The sequence below is a fragment of the Rhinatrema bivittatum genome, chromosome 7 (assembly GCF_901001135.1).
Source record: "Rhinatrema bivittatum chromosome 7, aRhiBiv1.1, whole genome shotgun sequence".
NCBI lineage: Eukaryota > Metazoa > Chordata > Amphibia > Gymnophiona > Rhinatrematidae > Rhinatrema > Rhinatrema bivittatum.
The window spans coordinates 102,908,941-102,926,690 of NC_042621.1; the positions used below are offsets into that span (position 1 = coordinate 102,908,941).

General features: G+C 47.0%; 1 protein-coding gene across 4 annotated transcripts in view; it reads right to left on the reverse strand.

Annotated features, from left to right (window-relative positions):
- Window positions 1-9,167, reverse strand: part of PARD6A (par-6 family cell polarity regulator alpha) — a 201,255-nt gene extending 192,088 nt beyond the window's left edge. For all 4 annotated transcript variants that reach the window (XM_029608839.1, XM_029608838.1, XM_029608837.1 and 1 more), the window contains exons 1-2: window positions 8,974-9,167; window positions 5,193-5,415 (exon numbers count right to left, since the gene is read on the reverse strand). In XM_029608839.1, the coding sequence (XP_029464699.1) occupies window positions 5,193-5,415; window positions 8,974-9,036 (286 nt within the window). In that variant the 5' untranslated portion in view covers window positions 9,037-9,167. The remainder of the gene's footprint in view (window positions 1-5,192; window positions 5,416-8,973) is intronic.
- Window positions 9,168-17,750: the final 8,583 nt, after the last annotated feature.

Genomic DNA, 17,750 nt, shown 5'->3' on the forward strand with positions numbered 1-17,750 from the left:
GATGCCCATTGTTGAGTTTCCTGCTTGCATCACTGTAGCTAGTGAATGCCTAGGTTATCCTTGGAATCCTCTGTCCATGTTGCCTGGATTTAAAGCAGATACCGGGCTATTTCAGAGTGTGAAGAGTACTTCTTCAGGTGATTCACTGATCCATCTTCAAACTATGACCCTGAGTTCATGCCTAGTGTACATATCCTCAACAGGCTGAGGTCTTACATACTTACCAGTGCAAACGTTCTTATCAGAAACCCCTTAGCCTCCAGTTTAGCTGAGGAATGTAAACATTTCTAGCCCTTCCAGTCAGGCTGGATGTAAGATTTTGGCACTCATTGGCAGAGAATGGGAGGGGTCCCCTCAGAGATCAGAGATCAAGGCTTTTAAGCAAGTGCGAGCAGACTTCTCTTCAGCCCAAGTATTTGGTGCCTTCAAAGTCTGGAGCCCTAGGCAACCTATTTCATCTATGCTTAAATCCAGGCTTCTTTCTAATATGCTGACTCTTCTAATCCTCTTACCTCAGCTATTTTTCTTTCTTAGGCACTCTCAGTCTCATATTTCTGATGCTGAGGTGACTAAACCTCTACATCAGGGGTTGGCCAATTTCAGTCCTCAAGAGCCACAAACAGGTCTGGTTTTCAGGATATCCACAATGAATATGCATGGCATAAATTTGCATGCATTGCCTCTATTAGTATGCAAATCTACTGATGCATATTCATTGTGGATATCCAGAAAACCAGGCCTAATTGCGGCTCTTGAGGACTGGAGTTGGCCACCCCTGCTCTACATCCTTATCTAGAGGAAGTCTCAGTACGGCTTTATACAGGAGTAATGTTACCTCCTTTTCTTTACAGCTGATCACCTTCCTCACAGACCCCACTGAATACCAGCTACTATCTGTCACTGTGATGTCATTTCTAGTTTATTGCGTTTAAGAAACTGAGCAATCAAAATAGTTCTATATCTCTTACAATTCCCCACAGAAATTCTTCCTTTCTGTAGAAAGACTTTAGAGTCAAATATATTCTCTCTTTTGTTGTGATCCCTGGGGGTTTCTCTCTCTTCATGACCTACAAGGGGATACACAAGAGGTATGAAACACAAGGCCCTGCATTATGAGATCAGTTTATAATTCCATGCCATGATGGTCCACTTCAATACGTAGGTCAACAAATGAGCTGTACGTGAATGTGATGCTTTTTTTTTTTTTAAGGGACCAACATTTACTTTTATGAGTTATACTCTATTCCATTGTTTCCCAACTCTCTCTCAGAGGCACGCTTAACCAGTCTGATTTTCAGGATAAATGAATATGCATGAAATAGATTTGCATACACTGGGTCTCCAATGTATGCAAATCTATCTCATGCATATTCATTGTGTAACTCCTAAAAACCGAACTGGCTGGGAGTGCCTCCAGGAAAGGTTTAGGAAACACTGCTCTTGTACCTCAGGTGAGTACAAAATGACCCAATGAAAAGATCATGATCGCCCTGACCCGTCGAAAGGAGTATGAATCTCAAAAGCTAGTCACAAATTTATTAAGAAAGCCCAAGAAACCTGGTTGTAGTTTTTTTTTTACTTCAATTTAGTTGTTAACAGTCACAAGTAACGTAGACAGATAGAAAACATTAACATACTCAATTCAGAATATTAACTTTTATATCTCAGCCATCCCTCCCAACTGGTTGTAGTTTGTAATCACTTCAGAATCAAAGACCTGTCCAAAGCAACAGCTGGATGTGCTGTGTCACTGAATGTCACCTCCTTCCCAATATAAAGCATCATCACTTTTTGCTTAGCTCCAGCATTTTTCAACCGGGGAAATCCATCTGGATTTCAGAAGACAGCATCCCAAGTTTTCAGCTGTGATACCCAGGAGCAGAGTGTGATCCTCCCACACAAGAATCCCATGTTTTCAAATCTCAACAAAAACCAAAGTTCCCTAACAGACAACTGTCACAAATACTATACTTTCATTCCTACAGTATATATTTGAGTTTCTATGAAAAAGGAACAAAACACAAAAGGTCTTTCTGTCCACGTGTGACGCAGCAGCGAGGAGCAGCTGGATTAGACATGTCACAGATAACACATATGCTCATAATCACCAGGAAAGACAAACGTAAAATGTAACCCTCTAATACCAAGACCGGAACCAGTGACTGTCATCACTGCAGCTAAAGGAAAACGTCTACCTATGCTGCTCCCATCCATGTGTGGACAAACTAGGGGAGAGTTGCAGAGGGGCATACACTGAAAATCCAGCTTCAGCTTTCTTTGATCGCTCCCTTCCTGGGAAGCTTGGGCAGAAGGAGTTACCCTGACCTTAAAGGGTTAAATCACAAGTGAAAAGAAGGGACACAAACAGAACTTTACACAAGAGAAATACTATGGCCAGTTCTAGGAGGATTGCGAATTGTTCCCATGGGTAGAAATCATACAGCAAGGATGTGTCCTACATTCCCACAGGTTGCTGCTACTGGACCCTGAACCGTTTATGTCCATGATGCACGTCGACCATACCAGTACATCTGGACCAGGGCTGTTATGTCCAATCTACTGTGCCAAAGTGCACCATTGCTAGAGCTTCTACAACTCCTGCTAGCTATGTAGTAGGTAATAAGCCTGTTTGCAATCCTTTGGCCCCCCTGTGACATCTGTGGTGCTAGCAAACCCAGCGTACTACTGGTGCCTGCTTCTGGCCTTATTAAAACAGAGCACATTTGATATATTACCATATATAGCTATTTAATTGTGGCTTATTAAATTTTGCTGAATATAACCTGCAAATTTCCACTTACTGACTCTTATATGAGTTTAACAGACCATTGAACTGTTTGAACACACCCTTTTGCTTTGACATTGATTATATATTGGTGTGATTTGCATCTTCTCCACATCCATAGTGGTCTTGTTAAAACTAGACCATCAGGGGTCTGTACTGGAAATAAAGCAGCGCAAATGGAGCCAGAGAGAGAGAGAAATCAAGAAATCTGTGCTGAATGTGTAATGGGGAGAGAGGCCTACTAGCCATCAGCATTGTTGAATGACTTTGATAGAGTTAGACAGTCACTGAAACACACTGAATCTCTGGTACGAAATCAGAACTCTGAGGCGTTTTCTGAAGCTTGTTCTAAGCACCCTAGAGAAAAGCCCATACTGAAGTCCTAGAAAGTCATTTCCATACGAAGACTATTTTGGGGACTGCAAAGAGATCTAGGGCAGCTAGAGCTACCACACAGTTCCAGGTCATTAAGGAAAAGCAATACAAATCCTGGCTTTTTCCCCTTATTATCTATGGCCTCGTTGTTCTGCTTTTCTTGGAGATACTGGAAATACAAGTCCATAGATGCAATAGGACAAAAACAGGACTGAGTCAGCCCATTCCTGATGACCTGAAGCTATTGCAGTATTGCCGGCTCAGTTAAAGAGGTCACCAGGAGCAGGCTGAACCAGTCCGAGGTCTCATTGCATCTAATTGCATGCAGGGATCTGTGATTTGGCTTCTCTTAGGGAAATCAGGGCAAAAAAATCCCACAGTGCATGAAGACAGACATTAAAATAAGTCAGTTTTGCTGTTTTTGCAATCAATCCAATGGATTGTTTTTATGGTTTCTGTTTGTAGGCATTTATAAAATGAAAATGTAAGTGTTTAATTTTCAGTTAAAGGTTTTTTTGATGGCACTAATGCAGAGTACCTTTTCTGATTAATTCAAATATTCTGGAACATTATAGCCTGCAACAGTTTCTGTAATTTAGTAAAATAAAATATTTCTCCATTGTAACCTGAACAATGTGTTAAGTGTTTTGTTATAGCCTCATGTAAAATAATTGATTTTTGTTTTTGGTACCAAAGTAAACTGTAAAATTGGTTGCTATTAAGTCTGTCTGGTTTGCTCTAAATAAAGATTAAAAATACAAACAGATCGAGGCATACAATAACTGTTTTCTGAAATTCAGCATATCCATCATTTCCCCAGCCTTAGCCCAGCAAAGAGACAGGCTGAGAACGTACTGGGAAGGGATAGGGAGTAGTGTTTTTCTTATGTTTATCCAATAAACACCGATTTAAGTTTTTTTTCTCCAGGGGTGCTTTATCAGTGTTTATTCATTAAAACTTAAAAACAGAAGCCCTAATTATCTTATTTATACTCACTTACAAATGTGCAGAATAAAACTATTTACAAAGCATAGAATAAATGTCTTATTTCCCCCCTAAATTCCGGTCTTCTACAGCATGACAGCACTGACCAAAAAGAAAATGGTTAAGAATTAGACAAAAATAAAGCCAATGAGAGGCATACAGGCCTGAGGCCTTTCAGTGCATTCTTTTCAGTTATCCACAGGTGACCTGGTGGGAAAATGCATGACTACTAGGATGGAGCAGGGAAACTCCTGCCTCAATGAAGTTAATGCAGAAGAGCCTCAGGATTGCTTTTCAGAAAGATACAAATATAAACAATTGGCTTACTGGTTGTCCAAGTTTGGATCTGGGTTGAAGGTTATCCTCCCCTACAGAGAAGCCTGTGTGCAGTACATGTACTACAGACATGATCAGCTGGAAACATATATAAAAAGCTTGAAAAGTATTCAGTAAGGGGCAGATTTTCAAAGGGTTACGCGAGTAACCCCTGAAAAGATGCCCCTTCCACCCCCTGCGCGCGCCGAGCCTATCTTGCATAGGCTCGGCGGCGCGCGCAAGCCCTGGGACGCGTGTAAGTCCTGGGGCTTTCCTGGGGGGCGTGTCGGGGGCGTGCCGCGGCCGGCACGTCATCGGGGGTGTTACAGGGCGGGGCCGCGGGGGTGGTTCCGGCCCGAAGCCGCTCCGATTTCGGAGCGGCCTCGGAGGGAACGGAGGATGGCTGCACGGCTCGGCGCACGCAGGCTGCCAATTTTGTGCAGCCTTGCACGCACCGACCCTGTATTTTATAACATGCGTGCAGCAGCGCGCGCATGTTATAAAATCGGGAGTAGATTTGTTCGCGCCAGGTTGCGCGAACAAATCTACTCCCGTGTGCACCTTTTAAAATCTACCCCTAAGTGTGTTGCACTCATGGATTTCTGTAGTGGCTTAAGTGTAGACAAAAATTCACCTGAAGAACTATGCAGGTTCTGCATCACAGCCAAATGATGGGGCCTCTTGCCCCACCCAGCACGGTACACACACATGATCATGCCCATTCTAGTCCTACCTCTCTTCTGGATGATAATCCTCAACAGTGGGTTAGCAGAAGACAATGCCTTGTGGTAGTTGTCGTCATTGTTGATGGGCAGTAAATCCCCATGAATATCTGTATATCCTAAAAGCACATCCATAAAAGGGATCTGGTGCACAGTCTGAATCAGATGGTAGAAGTCTTGGAAGCCCCCAGCACTTGACCTCTTTATGGCAAAGCGTCGAAACTCGGCATCAAACTGCAGCAGAGAGAGTGAGAGGTCAATGAGAACCTAGCACTCCATTTCCAAATGCCATTTTGTAAAACTCTTCACACAGCTTCCCCTTCATCCTCTGCTGATACACAGAAGTCTGACATCATGGGAGCTATTCTCACTGAAGAAATGGCACATAGTACATCACAAAGAGCTCATCAATATAGCTGTGCAGTAGCCAATAGCAACAGAGCAGCTTTAACAATGGCTAATGACATCACAATTAGCCGTCCTACACTTGACTGCAAGTAGCTGTAGCAGTTAACACTTCGCATTAGGGAGCAAATTTAATTATTCTTCTCCTGAAAATAAATTTTGGCTAAGAACAGGTAAGAGATTATATCTACAAAAGCTGTATAAAAGTCACATCTTACATGGCATGATTGAAACTGTGAGTAGTGTGAATTAGATTCACTTTCTAATTATCTTTGAATCCTGAAAACGTCTCCTTGGCTCCAAATTTAGAAAATCACCCCATGATGGTAGGCTCATTCTTCCCCCAAGGTCATCTCCTACCAGAGAACACAACCAAAGATGTCACTGGATTGGGAGAGGGAAGGGGGTCTAGGATTCAATTCTAGAAAGGGACAGCTCTGTATCACTATCCCAGTCCACTGAGCTATCCAATCCTCAAGGTGAAAGGCTCTGGTGGTAAAAGACTATCTCTGTGCTCATCCCTTGTACAAGAGAAAGGGTAAGGATCCCTGTGCCAATCCACAATTCAATTAGTCATAGAAGTGAAAGACCCCGATATTTAAACAGGGACCCAGGGGTGATCCGGGAAACGATAGACTGGTGAGCCTGACTTCAGTGCCGGGAAAAATCGTGGAAACTGTTATAAAGAATAAAATCCTAAACAGTTAGATAGACATGGTCTGATGGGACACAGCCAGCATGGATTTACCCAAGGGAAGTCTTGCCTCACAAATCTACATTTTTTTTTTTTGAAAGGGTGAATAAACATGTGGACAAAGGTGAACTGGTAGATGTGCTGTATTTGGATTTTCAGAAGGCATTCGACAAAGTCCTGCATGAGAGGCTTCTAAGAAAACTAAAAAGTCATGGAATAGGAGGTGATGTCCTTCTGTGGATTGCAAGCTAGTTAAAAGACAGGAAACAGAGTAGGATTAAATGGTCAGTTTTCACAGTGGAAAAAGGTAAACAATGGCGTGTCTCAGGGATCTGTACTTGGATCGGTGCTTTTTTAATTTATTTATAAATGATCTGAAAAGGGGGACAATGAGTGTGGTGTTCAGATTTGTGGATGACAGAAAATTATGCAGAGTAGTTAAATCTCAAGCGGATTGTGATGAATTGCAAGAGGACCTTGCGAGACTGGAAGATTGGGCTTCCAAATGGCAGATGAAATTTAACGTGGACAAATGCAAAGTGATGCAGCTAGAGAAAAATAACCCTTGCACAATGTTACACAATGTAAGGTTCTATCTTAGGAGTTACCACCCAGGAAAGAGATCTAAGAATCATAGGGCCGGATTTTAAAAGCCCTGCGCGCCGGCGTGCCTATTTTGCATAGGCCGCTGGCGCGCGCACAGCCCCAGAACGCGCATAAGTCCCAGGGTTTCGTAAAAGGGGCAGGGAGGGGGGCATGTTCGGGAGCATGCCCGGGGTCAGGGGGCGGTTCGGGGTGGGTCCGGGGGCATGGCTGAGGCCTCCGGACCAGCCCCCGGGTCGGGTGATGGCACGCCAGCAGCTGCTGGCGCGCGCAGATTTACGCCTGCTTCCGGCAGGCGTAAATCTGCCAACAAAGGTAGGGGGGGTTTAGATAGGGCCGGGGGGGGGGGGGGGGTTAGGTAGGGGAAGGGAGGGGAAGGGGAGGGGAGGCGGGAGGGAACAGGCATCGCGCGCCGGGCTCGCACCCCCTTGCGTGCACCGACCCCAGATTTTATAAGATATGCGCGGCTACGAGTGTATCTTATAAAATCCAGCATACTTTTATAAAATCTACCCCATAGTGGATAACAGTGAAATCGCCAGCTCAGTATGTTGCATTGATCAAAAAAGCAAACAGAATGTTAGGAATTATTAAGATGGGATATGGATGCACTGGAGAAAGTGCAGAGAAGGGAGACCAAAATGATAAGGGGCATGTAACAGCTGCCCTATGAGGAAAGGCTAAAGAAGTTAGGGTTGTTCAGTTTGGAGAAGAGATGGCTGAGGTGTTAACTCCTAAGATAGAACCTAACATTGTGTAACTAGTAACTACAGCAAGGGTTATTTTTCCCTATATGCATCACTTTGCACTTGTCCACGTTAAATTTAATCTGCCATTTGGAAGCCCAGTCTTTCATTCTCACAAGGACCTCTTGCAATTCATCACAATCTGCTTGAGATTTCACTACTCTGCATAATTTTGTGTCATCGGCAAATTTGATCAACTCACTCATCGTACCCCTTTCCATATCATATATGTGTATATATATATTAAAAAGCAGCAGTCCAAGTACAGATCCCTGGGGCACTCCACTTTTTACTTTTTTCCATTGTGAAAACAGACCATTTAATCCTACTCTGTTCCTGTTTTTTAACCATCTTGCAATGCGCAAAAGGCCATCGCCTCCTATCCCATGACTATTTAGTTTTCTTAGAAACTTCACGTGGAAACAAATTGCTAAGCCACTGCTTTCAGAGATGAACGTGAAAGAAATCAGCATTTTATTTTTTGTCCCGCATTGACTAAATTGATATTGCATTTGAAAAGAGAATCTATGATCAGTTTCCCTTGACGACCCTGAGAAGTTTTTTTTTGTTTTTTTATCAACAGCCCCCTTCCCTCCCCCTCTCTCACCAAATATTTTGGAGCCTGATCTTAGCAACCTGTCAGTCTCCTAGGACGACAGGCTAGGTCCGTTGCATAACCTGTGGGAGAAAGCCGTCTCTGTGCCAAGGAATGGAGTCGATCGTGCCAGGTGAAGCCCCGGCACAGCTTCCCAGAGCCGCACAGCGAACAGCAGCGAGCTTCCTGCCCTCAGAGAAGTGATTCCCCAGCCTCGCAGGACCGAGGGGCCGGGATTCGTCCTCCGTGGGGGCAGAGGAGCTGGCCTCCGCGCCCTGCCCTCTCTCGGGGCTCCCTCCCTGGGACAGCAGCTCGTACGGTCTTGGCGGCTGAGACCCCGGCACTTTGGCTCGCGTCTCTGAGCACACGGCTGGACGCACACTGACCGTGCACCAATAATGTCTGTGGCTGCTGCAGCCGAGGAGCCCCATCATCTAACCCCGAGGAATAACAGGGGAAAGATAGGTAGGAGGTGGGGAGAGAAGAATGAGGGTGGAAAGGAGACAGGATAGGATGGCAGAGAAGAAATGGGATGGCAGACAGGACATGGGATATATAGGATGGGACAGTGCAGGGGAAGGGGCTAGAATGAGATACAGGGACGTAAAGAATGGGGCATAGCCTAGGAAAAGAGGAAAGGGCTGGGCTGGCTGGGGATGCGATAGGAAACAGAAGAGGACGGAGCTCGCATGGGAGAGGAGAAGAGAATGGGCAGAAGAGGAGCGACAGCGGCAGTCCGTTTGCCTTACTTTGCTTTTCACCTCGATGATGCTATCCGTGTTCCTGGAGGGTGTCCGGTTGTGTTTGGCCATGGTGAAGTGGAGGGCCGCGCTCTCAGGGTCTCTGCCACCCCGCCGGCCCAGTGGCAGAGCGGCGCTCGCACTCTGTCAGCCCTGCGGCCGCCACCTCTCAGGTCCGCACTGGCTGCCCCTCCCGCGCGCACCGGGACTTTACACCGGCCATGACGTCACCTGCGGCCTGGTGAGGGAGGGGGCGGGGCGCGAGGGGGGGGGGGGTTCGAAGCAGTGTGACGTCGAAAGGGAACGCCTTTAACAACGTCGCCTAGGCAACGGCAACAGTGCCGCGGCCGCGAAGTGTCGGGCGGACGTTTCAGGACCGAGGGCAGCGTGCAGCAAGCCCAGGCACAGGGGCACGCTCTGTAAGGGGCGCGAGGGACTGAGAGGGGCACAACATCTTCTGGTGGTGGAGGGGCCTGTGTAGAAGCTCAGGAGGGCAGTCTAAAAGCCTATGAAAGTCTGAAAGGGAAGAGCATTTTCTGCATTCGGTGTAAAAACCTGAGGCAGTGGGTAGGGGCGCCACCTCACCTCAGGACAACCACCCTTATCAGTTCAGTTTTTTCCACATTGTATATACAGGACCGGTGCTAGCTTTTTTGCTGCCCTGTGCAAAAAATTATAGTGCTCCCCCCCCCCCCATTCATTCAGTGTCTCTCCCAGGCCCATCAAATAAAGTCCAGCTCCATCCTGCAATCTATATCTTTAAAAACTGACCCCCCCCCCCCCCACCACCACCCCAGAACCCATGGATAGGGAAGGGTATGGAGGTACCCAAGGCAAACCTTACAGCCTTGCATACAGGCCACCCTACACAAACCCGCATCCTTTACAAACACACACAATTACATTATGCATTTATATTAAATTTTACATGAAAAATAACATATGTGCATATAAATGTGCCAAAGTCTGCTGAGGCAAAAATAACACAACATGCATATTATATTTACGAGCACTCCTGTGGTACCATCCAGAAAATTCTGCAAAAAAGACACTTGGAACTCCTATGGATTTAGACTTTTTGTAATGCATATTGGGTGTGAGCTTGACCCTCAGAAAGCCATGAACAAACAGAATTACTATTACAATATAGTAAACCTCCCATACCAAAACAACCCTAACAACCTTATCTATGAAAAGGCAACACTGCACATATTACACCAGGCCCTAGAATACCAATAAAACTCTTATTAGGAAACCAGGCTGCAATAGATCCCTACACAGAAATTACATGCCAGCAAAATACCTCACCTTGGTCACATATGCAGAACACAGACAGACCCTGATCAAATACAGAATAAAGAGATCAGAAAGTATAAAAAGAAACCTGCTGAGAAGAACTGAACTGGAACCCACAACAAGCCAACCTCTACCTGCAGAGCAACAATGTAAAAATAGAAACATTACCATTCTTCAAAAAAACATTAAATAATAAAGTCAAGAAATATAAAACAATCATAATAGTAAAATCATATTCATAAAAAGAATAAATATTTCAACAGTTAATGAATAGAATATACACAATTTCCCAAATGCCAATAAAATATTTCAAAACATTTGATGAATAAAAAAATCAAATAATTAAAAGATGTACTGTTCCCCCCCCAAAAAAAATTAATATTTCAAAAGAGCAGAATTATCTAATTACACCCCAAAATTAAAACTAATAAGGATTTTAAAAAATCGCCTGCTCTCTATACTTGTGATCTTCTGATTTCCAGTCACCCTGAGATTGTCATGGATTGGGGAGGTAGGGACATCAAATTTTATCTTCTCTCTCACACACGCACAATAACACAGTCATTTTCCATTGGTAAGCAGGCTTATGTAGCCATGCTGTCTGGGTGACATCATCTGGTCATCACAGGGCAGAGCTTTCTCTCTAAACTCAAAGAGTTGCTCCTCTGCGGCTGTGCGGCTCCTTCCCGCATATATCAAGTGTTCCCCTCAGTTTCATTTTTTCTGCGCTCTGCACGGATGCGTGAAGCTGTTTCTCTCTACTTTCTCCTCAGTAAAAAAAAAAGAAGAAGGAACAAGCAAAGAATTAAAATATCCAAACAGGGCTTTATATTTTGCCAATGTGGAAAAATCATGTCGGTGAATGACGGGCACAAATACGGCTATTTGTGCCTCAGTCCCAACCATGATCAAGCAGCCTGTGAGCATTGCGGGAGAATGTCTCCCAGACCTCAGCACCATCAAGTGGCAAAGATCCATTGACTAAGAGAAGAAAAGTCAGGATCTTATGCCCCACCTCTGGCAGATAGAAAATCCATGCAGTCTTCTCCAGGACCGAAGACTCTGCATCCATATCAAACAAGACGTGCATCCTTGCTCGGATTCAAATCACCAGTTAAAACAATTGCTGTATCAGTGCACAGCGGTGCATCGAAGACACACAGCAGTGCCTCGATGAAGTAAGGGCACATAGATGCAACGAAGACATCTATGCATATAAATGTGCCAAAGACTTATGTGAACAGAGATGTGCTGAAGACTTTTGCACACAGGGATGTGCCGAGGAAATCGGCACACAACTTGGTGCCGAAGACACTGGTGCACAACTCAATGCAGGAGTCATCAGCGCACATCGAAGCACCAGATACATTGGTGTACAGGACAATGATGGGGGCACACATCGCTCTGAAGACATTGACACACACCAGGGCACTGAAGAAATTGGTGCACAATGCTGCATCCAAAAAAAGTCTACAGTGTCGGAAAAAGTGCGCAGAAGTCCAACAAGCCAATTCAACGAGCACAGTCGGCAAAATCTAACTTACCGATGCCAATTCAATCTTCCAAATGTGCAAAGATTTCACCTAGCCCCACATCAGACAACGGAGCTTCATTAAACATTGAAGCGCTTTCAAAACTTATTGTACAACCAGATTTGTTACCATCAAAGGGTACAGCGAAATCACCATCTCACAATCCCTTATTACAGTTGTTTGATCAGGAAATGAAAGAGGAATCACCAGTGGAGCTAATCTCCTCGCCAGAATCCATTCAATCCGAAGGGGAACTCTCACTGACCCAATGTCGCCATTCCCCCTCTTTACAAGAACCTTTATGGGACAGGCCAAAACTACAACTGTCAGAACCTCCAGCACCTAGACCTGCTGCACCAAGAGAAAACAGCTTAAAAAGCAGCAATACCATTGTCTCAGTGACAGAGATCCACATCTCATCAATCTACTAGCACCGAATCCTCATTGGAAAGGTCTCATATAAAGTCATCTGTCAACTTTCGGGGTCATAAATACAGATCAGCGGCAGATGAAACACTGACACAAATAACTTCCATTTTGAAGTCTTTTTTTTGATAGTTTACTTACTGAGCAGGAAAAGGGGACCCCTCATTCCCCCCTTCAATTGGAGGCAGGTCATTCTTATCACTCTGATCATGCTCCTTCAACTTCAAAGCTGAGCATTAGTCCGCAGGACATCGACATCCCTCCAGTCTCGCCAGTATTGTCTCACTGCCCTGATGAGTCCCCACCTTCCTCTCCAGGGAGCTCAATGGGCATCCCGTCGGACCCTCCAGAAGAGCTGGCTCAACAAGCTTCACCTCCAGAGGACCTAACTTATTCCAAGTTTTTAGAAAAAGTGGGAATTCTACTAAAAATTGAAACTAGGAAGGTACCCGATCCTAGGGCTGAGACAAAGGGCATCTTGAAAATCTTGGAGGTCAGGGCGGTTAAGGAGGCAAGATGGCCATCGGATAGGACGTTTGGGAAGCAAGCTCCTGCATGGCATTTTTTCTTCTTCAACTTACCTATTGAAAATGCCCCACACTAAGAGAAAGGGGAAAATCCGGGGAGCAATGACTAGCTCCCCCGGTTGGACCCTCTCCAGCCGCGCATAGAAGGCTTCCTGACAGGAGCTACCGGAATGCCATTGGGGCTGGTCGCTGGGGGAATGCAGGAAGAGCGAGTGGATTCACCCCTGACCCTGGATGTCACCCTGAGCCCTGGCGAGCCGATCCGGCCGGCACCTCCAGCACAGAGCGATATGTCCTCGCCTGAACTGACTCGAAGTGGTTTACATCTGGAGTCTTCGAGTGTGGAACAGGAAAGCCCTGGGACGGGAGAGCTTGAAGCCACCGCCCCAAGTGGAGGAGGAATTTGTGGTTTGCTGGAGAAGAAACCTGGAGGGAAAAATCTGACCCTGAAGGGAAAAGTTAACCCAGGTAATATACAGCGTGCGGCAACACTTGGAGAATAGGATGAGACACGACAGGAACCAGCAGAGGTAAATGTGAGTTTGGGACAACCAGAGGACATAACGATGGGGAAGTTTTGGTATGCCTTAACAGCCATTGATTTGGCTTTGAAATCAATTGTACAATCAATAAAGATACTCTTAGAGGTTTTGAGGTGAAATTACAGAGCCAGGAGGAACGTTTACAGAAAATGGAGACTTTTCAGCAAAATTTCATAAAATCAGAAACTAGTATGGAAAGAAAAATTGAGAAGCTCGAGAATAATTTAAGGTTGTTGATCCTACGTGTGTTAAACTTCCCTGTGGTTAGCATGATTTTACCTACTGAACTATTTAAAACATATATGAAAGAAATTTTGAAGATACCAGAGGCGGCCCTACCGGTGTGTACTAGAGCATATTACCTCCCACAGATTGGTTCTCAGGCTGAGAGAGAAAATATACCTTCAATGGACATATCCAAAATATTAGAATTATCACTAGAAATGGAAATAAAGGAAAGGAAAGCAATGCTTATATCTTTTGCATTTATATCTGACCGAAATCATATATTAAAATTGTTTTTGAGAAATAGACCAGCCCTATTTTATGGGGCAAAGCTCTGGATATATCCCGATGTTACCAAAATGACACAGCTACGCAGGAAGGAGTTTCTTGGTATGAAGGAAAGGGTTATTAGCATGGGGGCTCGATTTGTTTTAAAGTTTCCCTGCAAAGGCTGTGTCAGATATCAGGGAAATAATTATGTGTTTTTCGATCCTAAACAATTGAAGGATTTCTTGTTGGGTCATCCTAATGTAACTCCTGTAGTGTGATCGACTATTAAGTAATAGGGTAACTCTCCTATCTAATTTCCTGAGTATTGAAAATGTATGTTATTCGCTCTTATTTTCTCTTGCCTCCAATATTACCTGTTACGGTCACGACCTGGCCCTTACCTCCTTGGTCCCGTTCCGTCTCCGAGAGCCTGCGGCCTGTTTCGGGGGGTCCCCACGGGGGGACGGGGGGGACGCTGCCGAGAAACCCTTCCTGGACGCCGTCTCCTTAGGCGCGTGAGCGCGCAGGAGCCGCGCATATGAAGGCCTTTTCCCGCCACTGAAGGCTCCGCCTTACCCCTGACGTCAGACGCTGTGGCCTATGTAAGGCCGCTGCGGAGCCCAGAACTTTGCCTTGCAACGGGGTTCCTTGAGGTTCCCAGTTGCTCCGAGCCCCGGAGCGTGCTATTGCGTTAGCAACTCCGTTCCTGCCTACGACTTGCTACACTTCTGTGTCCAAGTCCTGTCTTTGCTTTCGCTTGGTTCCAGTACCTGTCCTGTTTCAGTGCCTGCCTGGTTCCAGTAACCTGTCCTGCTTCAGTTCCAGTTTGGTTCCAGTACCTGTCCTGCTTCAGTTCCTGCTTGGTTCTAGTAACCTGTCCTGCTTCAGTTCCAGTTTGGATCCATTACCTGTCCTGCTTCAGTTCCTGCCTGATTCCGAATCCCTGCCCACCTGCTTCAGCTCCAGCTTCCGTGATCTCCTAAGTCCCAGCGGCCGGGCTTCTACGGGCTCCTCCCGGGGGAGCTCCAGTTTCCAGGGTGAATCACCTAATTCCCAAGCGGCTGGGCTCCTACGGGCTCCTCCCGGGGGAGCACCAGCTTCCTGGGTGAAGCTCACCGTCCATCGCCTGCCTGGTATCGGCCTCCTGGCCTGACCTCTAGCAGAGACTATAGTCCATCTCTCTCCAGTCTCCTGCAGGCCGACCCAAGGGTCCACTAAAACAACTTATCCGCAACAGATTGCAAGGCCATGGACTCGGCCGAGGTACCAGGATCCCAGGATCTTCCTGGGTTGCTCTGCAGCTACAACAGCAACACCTGGATGTCCTGGCCGGTTCCGTTGGGCAACTGGCCGCCCGAATGGATGCCAGCAAAACTCATCCTTTGGCTGCTGTGGATGCAGCTTCATCTGTGACTCAGCTGCCGGCACCCACCCGTTACGCTGGAGATAATAGGACCTGCCGAGGGTTCCTAAACCAGTGTTTTGTACGCTTCTCCCTGTTGCCTCGACAGTTCCCCACGGACTCCATTAAAGTAGCGTACATCCTCTCCTTGCTTGATGGGAAGGCCCTGGTATGGGCCTCTCCCCTTTGGGAGCGTAATGACTCCTCCCTGGAGGACTTGCAGCAGTTTGTCTCCAATTTTCGTCAAGCCTTTGACGAACCGGCCTGCCAGGCCTCGGCTACCTCTGAGTTGCTACTGCTTCGCCAAGGATCCCGTTCACTGGCGGACTACGCAATGGACTTTAGAACTCTTGCTCCGGAAGTAGGCTGGCAAGACGGCAGCCTCAAGGCTATCTTCTTGGAAGGATTGTCTGGGCGCATCAAAGACGAGATCGCCGCTCATCGACATGGCTGCTTGGATCGACCACCGCCCGCAACAGCGAGCCCGAGAGGTACGCACAACGAGGCACAGTCTTGCCCATGGTTCCTCACGTCCGCCGCTTCTTCCGAGGCCTGCCAGTCCTGATGTTCCTGCCTCTGAACCTATGCAGTTGGGACGTGCCCCACTCTCCACAGAGGAGAGACAACATCGCCGCTTGTTGGGCCTGTGCCTGTATTGCGGGCAGAAAGGCCACTTTCTGGCACGCTGCCAGGAGCGTGCGGAAAACCCCAGAACCTAGGAGGTCGGGAGGAGCTCCTCCTAGGTTGTGCTACAGCTCCTCAAAGCACTATAGCTATTACCTTGGAATTTCCTGGAGGGTCTTTGGAAACCCTCGCCTTCCTGGATTCCGGAGCCGAGGGTAATTTTATCCAGCAAGGCTTGGTCTCTCAGCTGCGGATCCCTATGCAGAAACGAGAGGTTCAACTTTGAATTACCTCCATTCAGAGAACGCTCCTTCCAGGTTGTATTGTGACATCCACGGCGCCCATCACTGTCCACACCGGGGCGATCCACTCGGAGGAGATAGCCTTTCTGGTCCTAGAAAAGGCTGTCCACCCCATGGTGCTAGGGCTGCCGTGGCTCCAGAAGCACTCACCTATAATACAGTGGGATTCTCTGCAGATCACCAAGTGGAGTCCCTATTGCCTCGCTCACTGTATGAAGGTACCCAAGCCTCCAGCACTCCTGCTTCTGCACTCTGCTCTGGGACCTCCAGCTCCCTATGAGCATTTTACCGACGTCTTCTCGAAGACTAAAGCAGAGATTCTCCCGCAGCATCGTCCGTACGACTGTGCTAATGACTTGCTGCCTGGAACCATGCCTCCTCGAGGTAGGGTGTTATCCCTTGTCCTTGCCCGAGACTCGGGCAATGTCCGAATATATTACAGAGAACCTGGCGAAAGGGTTCATTCGCCCGTCAAAATCGCCCGCCGGGGTGGGCTTCTTTTTTGTTAGCAAGAAAGATGGCTTCCTGAGGCCCTGTATCGACTACTGAGGACTCAACGCAATTACGAAGCAGGACCACTACCCACTCCCAATAATCCAGGAGCTACTTGATAGGCTCCAAAGTGTGAGAGTCTTCACCAAACTGGACCTACGCGGGGCCTACAATCTGGTTAGAATCCGCCCTGGAGACGAATGGAAGACCGCGTTTAACACCAGGGATGGGCATTACGAGTATCTCGTAATGTTCTTCGGCCTTTGTAATGCCCCGGCGGTCTTCCAGCACCTGATGAACGAGATGCTACGGGATCTACTCAACATCTGTGTGATCGTCTACCTTGACGACGTTCTGATTTACTCCCGTGACCTGCCTACGCATCGCTAGCATGTCCGCCAGGTGCTCCAAATACTCAGGGAGCACATCCAATATGCTAAACTTGAGAAATGCAGTTTTGAAAAAACTTCCCTGCCGTTCCTGGGTTATATTGTCTCGGCAGACGGCTTCCAGATGGACCCGGAGAAAGTCGCTGCAGTCAACTGGCCATAGCCGAGGGGCCTCAAGGCATTACAACGCTTCCTCGGCTTTGCTAACTTCTATAGACACTTTATCCCTGGGTACTCTCATATTGTGGCTCCCCTGACTGCGCTCACCCAGAAAGGAGCCGATGCGACGGACTGGCCTGACCAAGCCTGCCAAGCCTTTGAGGACCTTAAGAATTCCTTCCTGCTAGACACATGCCTCCGCCATCCTGACCCCAGTCGACCATTCGTAGTGGAGGTCGACGCCTCAAACCTGGCAGTTGGAGCAGTTTTGAGCCAACACTTTGACACAGGACAACTTCTCCCGTGTTCTTACTATTCACGGAAGTTTTCCCCGGCCGAGAGTAATTACTGTATCGGGGCTAAAGAACTCCTCGCCGTAAAACTTGCCCTGGAAGAATGGAGGCAGTGGTTGGAGGGAGCCAACTATCCCTTCACCATTTACACGGACCATAAGAATCTGTCATTTCTACGCCAAGCCCAGCGCCTGAACCCGAGGCAAGCTCGGTGGTCCTTGTTCTTTGACCGGTTTGATTTTACACTGAGATATCGTCCTGGCTCAAAAAACATACGCGCAGATGCTCTGTCATGGTCCACCGAGGT